Source organism: Leptodactylus fuscus, chromosome 5 (genome assembly GCF_031893055.1).
Source record: "Leptodactylus fuscus isolate aLepFus1 chromosome 5, aLepFus1.hap2, whole genome shotgun sequence".
Lineage (NCBI taxonomy): Eukaryota > Metazoa > Chordata > Amphibia > Anura > Leptodactylidae > Leptodactylus > Leptodactylus fuscus.
In genome coordinates, this window is record NC_134269.1 from 56,171,684 (window position 1) to 56,184,670 (window position 12,987).

The 12,987-nt window shown below is 38.0% G+C and overlaps 1 protein-coding gene across 2 annotated transcripts; it reads right to left on the bottom strand.

The window, feature by feature from the left end:
* Positions 1–1,835: 1,835 nt before the first annotated feature.
* On the bottom strand, positions 1,836–11,204 carry NR2F2 (nuclear receptor subfamily 2 group F member 2). Of its 2 annotated transcripts, none has more exons than XM_075273289.1 (3): positions 10,087–11,204; positions 8,041–8,568; positions 1,836–4,648 (listed from the first exon to the last, which is right to left on the bottom strand). In XM_075273289.1, exons 1-3 carry the CDS (start codon positions 10,511–10,513, stop codon positions 4,374–4,376), a joined length of 1,230 nt encoding a protein of 409 aa, XP_075129390.1. In that variant the 5' UTR covers positions 10,514–11,204; the 3' UTR covers positions 1,836–4,373. The 2 variants fall into 2 exon arrangements, with proteins under 2 accessions (XP_075129390.1, XP_075129389.1); XM_075273288.1 differs by having other exon boundaries at positions 8,041–8,589.
* Positions 11,205–12,987: the final 1,783 nt, after the last annotated feature.

The following is a 12,987-nucleotide window of genomic DNA, read 5'->3' on the forward strand; positions in this document are numbered from 1 at the left end:
TCCAGTCTCTACCCTGAGCTGTGCTGCCCTGGTGCTGGGGTAGGGGGGGCGCTCATTAGTTCGTTGTCCATCTCTAATAAAGGAGCAGGGTTACAAATTATCCAGTCCTGCCTGAACACACGCTCTGTCAAGTGAGATCAGCGCCAGGCTGATCCCGCTCCCTCCTCTCCAGGCTGGCTGGGGAAAGGGTCTTATACAGGGGCTACAGAGCAGAAGGCTTCCCCTCACCACCATATCATCCATACTAGCATTGCAATAATATGTACAGTACAAGCCAAGACCCCATCCTGCCCCCCAACCCCATGTGCACAGAGCTAGTGATCCCCCTGACAACCCCCTCTATACATGGCTGCATCCCTTTAAATTAGAATTTACAGTGGAAACACCAACAGGGTCTCCTCTGGGCTTCTTGTTACTAAAAGGCTGCATTACATTTTATCATCACAATATCATTTCCCAGATAACTTAGTATTTTACAATGGTAATAATGTCACATCCATCTGCTTTAATTGAACTGTAAAAAGAAGGGACTACTTGGACTCTTATCATTGTGTTATCACAGACACGATAGGATTTATAACTCTTCCAACAGGTGTGGGGTTTGCATAATGTTCTGTACAAGTGCATGACAGGTAGCAGTCCACTGTGCCTGCTGACAAAACACCTTCACCCTGTGCCAGAGCTTTGCTTTCCTCACATTAACCCTTCACTGTAGCCTCTACTACAACACAATGTGGGATGTGCTTGTGATGATACACACATGCTAGTCCCCAATAGTGATACAAACACCCCAAGATTGTAATGACAGTTAGGACCTAGTGATAAAGCAGCACTGCCAGGAAGCAAAATGTGCCATTGAATAGAGCAGGGCACTTAAAGGGTTAAAGGCTTACAGCTCCATAGGCAAGGATATGTGCACAATGCACACTCACACACAACACTCACACGGTTCACTGACTAGATCACTTAAGGATCTACAACTTTTAGCACTGGGGCTGCAGAGGGTTAATAGACCATATGCTAGATTCCACCAGGCATCTAAGGGGTTACTCCACATTCACTCTCAACATGAGGGTCTCTTGCCTTGTTGTCCTGGGGTCTCTGTGTTGTCTTTAGCAAAGTGATGGAGGAAGAACAACTACACAGGGAGGGATGGAAGGAAGGATGGAAGGAAGGAAGGTCTCCCTGCTTGTCTTGTCTCAATGTGTTTTGTATTACCAAGCAGAGCCTATGCTTTGTACAGCAAGCCTTGCAATGCATTGAGACGCCATGTTGCCTGAGCTAATAGGACACACAAGTCACCAACAAGCTCATACTTTCACACGCTAAAATTCCACTCCAAGTAAACAGAACCGCACCAAGGAGCCTCCGCTGTGTGTGATCTGGGATCAGCTGCAACCTCCAGATTCTCATTGAGGGGGACAATACCCTCTTTTACACAGCAGATCCTGTGGATCAGTCCTAATGGCTGCGCCCCCTCCCTCTATTGCCTGTTTCAGATGTGCTAGAAGATGGTGTTGATCAAAGATCTTCACTGTGGGTTTTATTGTCTGAGATCGTGTTTGGCTAACACACACCAGCATTGGGAAGAAATAAAGCAGAGCAGCCAGGAGAAAAAAAAGAAAAGACACTTATAGTGTTGCCATCTTTAGCTACAGTTAACCCTCACACTCCTGGCTCCCTCTTCCATTGCTTCAAACACCCAGGCTAAGGCAGCCTTGCAGCAAAGAAAAGGTTAAGATCTCCCAGAAGTTGCAGTTAAATCTGCCCCTCTCTTTTGTCCTAGCAAGAGCTTTTGTTCCAACTCAGCACGAAAAAGAAAACTTGGTCTAATTAATAATAAAGTTACACACATGTCAGCACAAGCACCATCATCATCATCATCATCATCACCATCATCATCATCATCACTCTGCGCATACAATAAGGAGAGGGACTAAACTGGTTTTCAGGTTGAAATTCATAAATTATAATTTAATACCAATGAGACAATTTACAACACATGGTTTACAACAAGCTAAACACAAAACGACTTCCTGTGATTTTTTTTTCTTTTTTTTTTTTTTTTGTAATACAAAAACTTCATACACTCACAAATGCAATGACTTGCAATAGAGCAACCTAAAAGTAGAGGTCAGTAATACTCTGCAAATGTGCTCAGCTCCCTCCTCTCTCTCCCTGTGTTATGTATCCATCCTGCTATATGTGTGCATGTTATCCTCAGTCAGACAGCATATCATGGTCCAGGCGTGCATTGACAATAAATTAAAAAAAAATGACATTGGAATAATGTTAAAATATGGCCAGTTTTCTTTTTTTTTTGTACAAAATATACCCCTCCCCTCCCTATTCATTTTTGGATGCCTACATATAGGTTTAACCCCTTCTGCTTCTATTATAAAGGCCTAAATCCCTTCCACTGACTTTAGAGAATACAAGGGATCGGTCATAATACTAAATTGTACATTATTATTTCATCTGTACAGGGATCCTCTAAGCTAAGATGCTTCTCTCAACAACGCATATCACAAAATATTATTGAGCAACCAAAAAAAAAAAACATTCAGAAATCCCAATAAAAAAAAGCAACTGACCTGTATATACAAATGTGCCACTGGCTTGCCCCAAATATCCTGTGCGTGTATACCAGATATGTACAAAATAGTCCTCTTATTTCTTATGTTCATAAAATAGATGCAGAAGATTTTTTTTTGGATAAGTTTAACAATATAATAAGTTCGCTAAAATACAGGCACTTAGAAGTATGGGCCTAGGAAATCCATTTTTAATGAAATAGTGGATTAGGTGACTAGGAAAGGGTTGCAATAAAAAGAATGTCCAGTAAACCATTGGTTTAAGCGTTTCCTGCCGAATTAGGCATGCAAATACACTGCAAACACAATAAGGGGGGGGAAAAAGCTAATTAAATTAACCCCTTCTGCAGCCAGACCCCCCCTCCCCTATATCATGAAAGGGGGTTCATACACATGGAATATGGATCGGATCGTTCTTTGTTATTTTTTTTCCTGTTTTTTTTTTTTTTTTTTTTGTAAAAGACACTTGTCACAGCCAAAGAGTTTTTCAGATATCAAATAATATTTTAATTTCTGAATACTTTCAATTTTTTTTTCTTGAAATATAACACACAAAGACTCGACCAAACAGTTCAGTTATTATAACTTTTACAGTATACAGAAAAAAAAGTTGCACTTAAAAAAAAACAAAAAAAAAACAAAAAAAAAAAACAATTTTTTTTTTGTAACACAAAAACTGTAAAATCTAGTTACCGAATCAATCACATTATGTATAAGTGCCAACAGTGTTATTTGTCATGCTGATTTCAATGGTAGTTTGTCTCTTTAAAAAAATGGAAATATCAACAATTATAATACAAAGGGATTTGCAAATATACAAACAGTTATATAGGAGCTTCAGAACAGAATGAAGAATACTGTATGGAACATTAAGTGTCCTTATCTAAAGCGCTGTTGTGTCTTAAAGACACAGAATTCCCCTACACTTCAACCCCCACAGTTTGTCTTTTTTATGAAAATAAAATAATAATAATAATTATAATAATATTAAAAAAAATCTGTCTTGTGTAATGAAAGAAACGTGGTTCAATAATTACAGGTTCTGAATATTAATTAAATTAGGCTCATCACTTATAAGTGCGCTTCCAACTCAACTTCTAAGGTCAATTATTTTTATCTTCCATTTTTTCCTATGATATTTTCTGGACTCTGTTTTAATTCTTACAGAACATAGACTTTTAAGTTTTTTTATGTCAAGAATATATTTATATATATAAAAAAAATTATATTATAGAACCACAGAATAAACTGGTTTGGAACCAGGAAAATACAAAATGGAAAAAAAAAAAAAAAAAACAAAAAAAAACCCAACAAAACAGCTAAATAGATACATAGACACAGAGGACAATTTAGAATTTTTGGAAGAAAAAAAAACAACTTTCTTTTCTGCTAATTTTCTCCACATTTCCATAAATGCACTTTTTTTTAGCGATATTTTTTTTTGTTTAAAAGGTTACAAAAAAGACTAAAATTCCCTGTTGATTTTTTTTCAGCTTTTTTTTTCCTTTTTTACAAAAAAAAAAAAAAAAGATACGTAGCAAGTTGTTCTGAACGAGACAGGTTTAAATGCATTCTGATAAGAGTTCATCAATAGTCTTTTAGGTTTAGTTTTTTTTTTTGTAATATTTCACAGTCCAATAAATTCTTCCCTCTTCTTTAAGTAAACTTGTAACAGCCTTAGCAGAAGGAATTTTAAGCCAACATACCCAAGAGTCTTTTTTTTTTTTTTTTTTTTTTTTTAAGTTTGCCCTCCATTTCCCCCCATCAATACTTTGTATTTTATTGAATGGACATATAGGGCCAATTGAAACTGCTTCCAGAGAGTAACATATCCCTAATGAGCGTTTCTATAGGGGTTTTACCTACCAAACGGACGAAAAACAATTGCTCTATGACAGAGGAGGACACAGTGCGGAGGGAGGGTAGACGGAGTAAGAGTTTGCCAAATCTTGTAGGCTGGTTGGGGTACTGGCTTCTAACATATTCTTCCAATGCACATTGGGACTTCTCCTGCAAACTTTCCACATGAGCTACATCAGACAGACCACAGGCATCTGCAAGAAAGTGTGATAAACAATGTCATTATATCATTAAGAAGACTTGTGCTGCTTGGCTTGGGCTGGTTTGGAGGCCTCTCGCAAATTTGAGGAGCCACCACCCCACCCCCTACCAAAATAAAATAGAATAAGACTTTGCCTGGACAAGTGTCCTAGTAATTCAGCAGAGACCTACTAATGACTCCATAGCTTCTTCATACAAGTCCTGGACTCTAATATATTCTCCCTTGGAGGACTATATGTTTTTCTTTAGTCTCAGCAAATGTCTTAAGTGGCTCTTTTAAAGATCATCTTGTCAGTGTTGGTTGTTCAGAATCAGCCAAGCAAACTCTTATCCTCCTCTCTCTTCTCCTCTACTAGAGCTGGGCTTAAGAGAAGGCCCAGGGAGACTAGTGAGGGGCTCTGGCCATTAAATACAATGCAGAGGGGGGCTTAAATCACAAATGCCTCTGTCTAGAGATTGGGTTGCGACCTAACCTGCCATTGGCTTCTTGGAAATAGAGAGTAGCACATGCATATTGTTATCCACGCCATTAAAAAGGCATGCAAATTATTTCAGTCATGTGGAGGGAAAAAACTCCAGAGTGCCCCTTATTTCTGGAATATTTTAGTGAACCTTAGACGAGGTTGCCACAGGCTGACAACTTTTACAGCACCATCTGACAACTTTAACCAGGCGTACATTGTATATCATATTATCCTGTATAGTCACAAATATAAACCTGATATGACCTGTCTCTGACCAGACATGAGACACATGTGTTAAAGGGATGACTCTCAATATGGGTCCAGTATACTCTAACCTGGATCACTACACTTGGTTACCTATGTCCTTCTTACTGTCACTTATATATAGGAATAGGGGATAGCTGGGGTGCAAGTTGGGTGGCACTTATAGTCTACACATTAGTATATACATAGTACATAATACTAGTAATAATAGCAATCATAATAATAATAATAATTTACAAGACAGCCATATATATGGTGCTAAATGAGTATTTCAGTTACAGCTCGATACTGCTATTTTGCGAAGATCATATAGGTATAAAGACTCTGATAACTGAGATCTAATAATTTTGCAGTAAAAGCCTCGGGCGATGAATGTCTGAGATTTCTTATTTAATCAACAGGAAAGATGTGCAAGATGTGTGAAAGTCTTTACTGTGTGAGCCTATAGAACACACTATATATCTCTATAGACATGCATTCTATAGCACACACACACACACACACACACACACACACACACACACACACACATATATATACACTCTATAGCACACATTATATATATCTATATACATACACTCTATAGCACACACTATACCTATATACACTTTATAGCACACACTATCTATATATATTTATCTATATATCTATATACAGACACTATATATCTATATACAGACATATATCTATATACACACTATATACACACACTCTACAACACACACTATATATATATCTATTTATACATACACTCTACAGCACACTATATATATTTATATACATAAACTCTATAGCACACGCACTATATATACACTATAGGTATATATACATACACTCTATAGCATACACTATATATATTTATATACATACACTCTATAGCACACACTATATTTATATACAGACACTATAGTATACACTAAATGTATCTATATACACTTTATAGCACACACTATATATATATATCTATATACATACATTCTATAGCACACACTATATATATCTATATACTATATATACATACACTAACCAATAAAACGCAGATCGCAGTTTTAAGGGAATCCCTCAAGCGCCTGAATTTGCGACATTTAATGGCAATTTGTATCACAAAGTTGGGGCCGAAGTTAATGATTATGAGATATTTTAGCCATACAGATAACCTACAATATATCCTAATTATATCCCATAATATATACATTACTGCTTTATAGCTGTCACACTACAAACCAAGTGCTGGGGTGACTCTAATATCAGGAACAGATTTAAGTTAAAATATTATTATTCTTTTTTTTTCGAGGAAAGGAAACTTTTTCCTTGTGTATGAGTTTCCTCTCCCTGCCCCCACTGCGTGCTGTGGGTAAATAATGTGTCTGCTGCCTCTCATTTCTACACTAAAAGTTGTATTCTGTCTAAAGTTACAGCAGCCGAGCAGTGAAATCCTAACTGCCTGTCTTAACTCGTCCGATTCACAAATACATTTGGAATCCCAATGATTTGGGCCCATGCAGTTGAACAAACAAGAGATCAGGCTGCAAGCTACACTGCATAGAGGAGTATTCAGCCCTGTAGGGTCACCTAGCAGGAAGGGATCTCTTAGCTTACTTTTCCCTATACTACTTCATGGTCTAAACTCACTTTTATTTGATCACTTTCCCGAACTGATCTCAGATTCAAGAAATTGAATTATTTTATTGTAATATGTTATTAGAAGTGGTTTATGGCTGTCGGAGTCGGGGGCCTTGATAGTTTATACTACTATATTACTATTAATAATAATGGTAACAATAATAGGACACTTCTACAACAAGTTACTACAATAACCAAGTCTACAACACTTCATTTATCTGATTATAAGTAAATATTAGAGATAGATAGAGATTAGAGATAGATAGATAGATAGATAGATAGATAGATAGATAGATAGATAGATAATATGGGGCATAGATAGAGATGGATAGAGAAATAGATAGATAGATAGATAGATAGATAGATAGATAGATAATATGAGGCATAGATCGAGATAGTTAGATAGATAGATAGATAGATAGATAGATAGATAGATAGATAGATAGATAGATAGATAGATAATACGAAAAATAGGCAGGTGGGTAGATAGACAGATAATATGAGAAATAGGTAGATGGATAGATAGATAGATAGATAGATAGATAATATGGAGAATAGATAGAGATGGATAAAAATAAATAAATAGACAGAGGATTGCTAGGCAGATAGATAATACGAAAAATAGGCATGTGGCTAGATAAACAGATAATATGAGAAATAGGTAGATTTTATATTATATATAAACATCCATCCAATATATATGTATATATATATATATATATATATATATATATATATATATATATTGGATGGATGTTGGTTGATAGAAAGATAGACAGAAAAATAATATAAAAGATAGTTACGTAGATAGATGAGTATATATATATATATATATATATATATATATATATATATATATATTTGTGGATGGGTATATTGATAGACAGAAAGCTAATATAAAAGATGGATAGGTAGATAGATAAATAGATGGATACATAGATAGATAGATAGATAGATAGATAGATAGATAGATAGATAGATAGGAGAGATAACAAATAGATAGATACAGAGATATTGTAGGTGATTTTTCTTACCTGAAGTAAAGAGAACTATAGCTTTTAAACAACTATATTCTGCCGAGTCCACATGTAATGCCTTCAGTTTTTCTACTTGCTCTTGGAAGATTCGTATGTGGTCCATAAAGGCCACCACTCTGTCCGCAGACATGGGAGAAGCATGCAGACCAGCAGCTGCCAGGAGAGGGGCAACATGGAGGGGCATGGAGCACTGGGCAGCGTTCAGCACAAATAACTCACTCCAGGTCAGCCTTAGAAGTGCCACTTGGTCTGTGATCTGCAGGTCTGGGAAGAAGGGGATATTCCGTGCCCACTCCACTGCACTGAAGAGCATCCTGGCTGCCAGTTCACAAATGTTTTCGATGCCCATAATGTTGTTGGGTTGCATGCATTGGCTGCCAAATCTAGAGGTCGGGTAGGGTTCTGCTCTCAGGAGAAGGGATATATATCCGGATAGGTAGGAATGGCAGTTGAGAGGGTCTCCATTTGTCAAGGCGAACTGGCCATGGGTAGGCTGTGTGGGTGGCATTCTGCCCCTCTGTACGGCTGCAGTAAATAGAGAAGAAACTAAATCAATTAATATCAGTGCATGACTTGGTCTCAAGCAAGTCTTCAGATCCTTAGCTCTTAAAAATCAAACTCTCCATTCTAGCCCAGATCTGTGCTGTGCTGTTATTGTGTTTTATGATTAAATTACAACAACCCATAATCTACACCACACATCCCACAATGGCTTAAATATCTCTTCTCTGCTTGCTTAATAATAAAAAAAAATCTGCTGACTTCCCAAACGCGAAGACATTCAATTTATTCTTCCATATGGGCTCATAATGTCCTTATGTTTCCCTCTCCCATCTACACATATAATATTGCCGATTCATTTTAATTATATATATATTTTTTTTAAATACAAAAAACAGAGCTCTCTTTCAGAAAGGCTTTAGCATAAGATTGTAAAAAAAACATAATTATAATCATATAAAAAAAAACAAACAACAACACACAAGAAGAAAGATATAATGTGGCTGATGGATGTGCTTGCAGCTCGCAGGCCTCTGTGTTTTTATAGCATTACATTTGCATGCAAAGACATAGAACAATGAAGGGGTGATGTTTAGAAAGTGTTGGAATTGAGAAAGTATTTGTGTGGAGTTTCCAACATGAAGGGAGATGTGCGTGAGATTGTGAGCAGGACAGGGTTAGCTAGAGCAGCTGGAACACAAAGGAAGAGGCAGGCTGTAACCCCTAGCCTACATAGAAGACAGCCTGCTGAGGCAGCCTGCACACTAGCAGAGCCCTGTCCTTGCCTCATTCTAGATCACAAAAGGTTTTGACTTTCACAAGGGGACACAAATACACACACACACATATATACACACAGACATACACATATACACACAGGCATACAGGCACAGCACCTACAACAACACAAGCCATCTGCAAGACCTGCAGGCTATTGATATTTCTTACTTGAATTGTAATTTTTAATGCTGAGTAAAGAGGAAGCATGCATGTGTGTATATATATGTGTGTGTGTATATGTGGGTATATATGTATATTTATATATATGTGTGTGTGTATATATATGTATGTGTGTGTGTTACAAGACCCAGCTCCAAACTGTCCTTCTGATCTTAATCAGTTTTAACTCCTGTGCAGAATGACATTCTAGGTCACAGGGGCCAGGGAGATTATTCCATGGAGATGGGGTTTTGTGTAGGGAAGAATATAAAAAAAAAACAGACTGCATTTAATATTAACCCTTAATAAGCCATGCACATAGAATGTTTTTTTAAGTATATAAAATAATAATAATAATAATAATAATAATAATAATAATAATAATAATAATAATAATAAGTGACAATATAAAATGTAATAATAAAAAAGTAAGAGCAATCCTTATCATGAATGATGCCAATGAAGGAGGACAGAAAAAAACAAGCAAACTCCCAGAGCTGAGCATGCATGAGAAAGTTACAAGAGTGAATAATAGTAGTGGTGATGGTGCTGGCTGGGAATAATACAGAACAATAGACTGCTAAACAAATGAAATCCCAATACCTTCCCGTCTCATGCCAACTTTGAGACATTTTTTGAGGCGACAGTATTGACACTGATTGCGGTGGTGCTGGTCTATAGGGCAGTTCCTGTTGGCACGACATGTGTAACTCAGATTCCTCCTTACACTTCTCTTGAAGAAGCTCTTGCAGCCTTCACAGGTGAACTGGCCGTAGTGTTTGCCACTAGACTTGTCCCCACACACCACACACTCTATGTGTTGCTGTTGTTGTTGCTGCTTGTCCCCTTGGTTCTGGCTGGACTGGCTGGAGGGGTTGGATTGAGCAGGGGTAGTAGAGGGCACTCCTTGCCCTGGTGTCTGTGGGGTGTGTGGTGCCCCTGCTGGCCCTTGCCCTGGAGGTGGCTGTGAAGGTTGAGTTCCTGGCACATCGTCCTGAGGGTCTCTCCAAGCACCAACTACCATTGCCATATCTATGGGAAACCTCTTCCAAGCTGCTTCTTCCCCTATTCTTCGTATGGTGCTTGTGGGATCAGACCAGGCAGCTTTAATATGGGAATAAAGGGGGGTGGGGGGTCTTGGGGAAATAAAGAAGAAGAAGGAGCAGCAGCAGCAGTAGCAGCAGCAGCAGCAAACAATCAGATGAGCAGCAGCAGGGTGGGTGCACTAGTGGTCTGGAGAAGACTTGGAGGTGTCTCTGTGAAGCTGAGCTGCAGACTTAGTGCTGGGGGCCAGGTCCTGGGAAGATCACAGTCAGCCATTCAGGAAAGCCATGAAGGGTTAAGGATTATTACAGAGGGGGAGCCCTGCTCTTCTTCTCCAGCAGCAGCAGCAGCAGCCAGTAGGGGAGCCTCTCCAGCAGGACTTGCTCAGATCCCTGCTTCTTCTTCTTCTTCTTCTTCCTCCTCTTCTTCCTCCTTCTGTGAGCATGTACAAGAAGAGTCCACTCTCCTCCAGCAGCAGCAGCAGCAGCAGATAATAATAATAAGAATAATAATAATAAGGAGCAGATCACAGGCTGCAGCAGGACCTCATCCTTCATGCACCAGAAGAAACCCTCAAATAGGAGCCTGCAATCAAAGTGATCAAATATGCTAAAGAGAGAGCGAGAGGGGGGGTAGGAAGTGACTGCGATTTGTAGGAAAGGGCTGGCAGAGTGCTGTCTCTCCGATCAGCTCACTGAGCTCTCTATATAGTGAACTTTGACACCACTGCTGCAACTTAGCACACGTTACCATGGAGACGCCGCTCCTTATAAGGCGAGAGATTGTGTTTAACTGGTCAGGGCTCGCAGACCCGCCCCTTGCAGCCTATTGGTCAGGGCCAGCCTAGTGGTACAGGGTGCCTGCTAGTCTGCACCGCCCGGTCCTAAAGACCGTCTCCTCTGTCACTCACTCACTGCTCTGCACTCTATACAGACACAATAAGGTGCCAGAGGGGGACTACAATGAAGAAAAGAGGGGAAAAGACATAGACAAGGGCTTTATGCAGATCGCAGCACACACTTAGATGTAGAATGCATATCTAGTATACACAGATTTATCACATGCATATTATACCATTTATGTAGATTATCCATGTTATTAATGAGCTCTAATGCTTTAATACAGTATATCGAGTATAAAGCTTTATTGCAAAAAGTATAATAGATGAGGTGCAAGTGACAACTATAGTGATATCTAACACAATGTCACACTTACTGGGACCATATGTAACACAGTTAATATGTATGTGTATGTACATAGTTGATATATATATATATATATATATATATATATATATATATATATATATATATATATATTCTATCTATCACCATTCCATCTATCCAACCATACATACATAAATATATCTTAACACACACTTCCACACTTCTATATACACTTCGAGGATTTCCCCTTGTACATAAACACATTTGCATCCCCATCCATCCTTGCAGCCACTGACCAGACTGGAGGGACTATAGCAGCATCTTGTATGAGGAGAAGCAGGCTGGAGGAGCAGACAGGGCTTCACATGGGAGGTGATAGAGGTTCACATGGACAATACTCCTGTGCTAAAGAATGAAGGTCGCTGCTGTTTGATCACTTGACCATCAGGATCTCAATAGCTGAGACTATTATTTACTACATTCCGTGTCAGCCAGGGCTGCAGATGTTGTTGGTTTAAGCCTAATTGCACATACAAGGCAAAGTGTCATTATCATGTGGGTATATGGATTATTTTACTGCTGAGACGTATTATATATATAGTCCCTGCTACTGCTCTACAGATAATAGGAGGGGATAAAATATTATATTATTTGTCTTTTAGTTTCCTCTTAAAATTGGGGTTATAGCTAAATTCATGCAAAGATATTACAGTATATTATATACAAAAGTACCAAAATGTTAATGGCAAACATCAATGTAGAACAGTCTGAGCACACAACAGCGAGCAACCCAAGTGATGCGTCCTATCTATCTGTCTATCTATCTATCTATCTATCTATCTATCTATCTATTATCTATCTTGCAGCTATCTCTATAATATCTATCTATCTATCTATCTATCTATCTATCATCTATCTACTATCTATCTATCTATCTATCTATCTATCTATCTATCTATTATCTATCTTGCAGCTATCTCTATAATATCTATCTATCTATCTATCTATCTATCTATCTATCTATCTATCTGTGTTTGCATATGTGTTAATAGCTTTCTATAGGAGAATCTGTTACATTTTTTCATCTGAAATAGTTCTAAATATTTTACTTCAGTTTTTAATATTTCAGTGGAACATCATGGCATGCAACAACTAATACACAACCAACATACACACATAGACATACACATTCACACACATACTTACATACATACATACATACACCTTCACACACACTTATACTTACATGCACTCATACATACATAAACATTCACACACACATACACATACACCC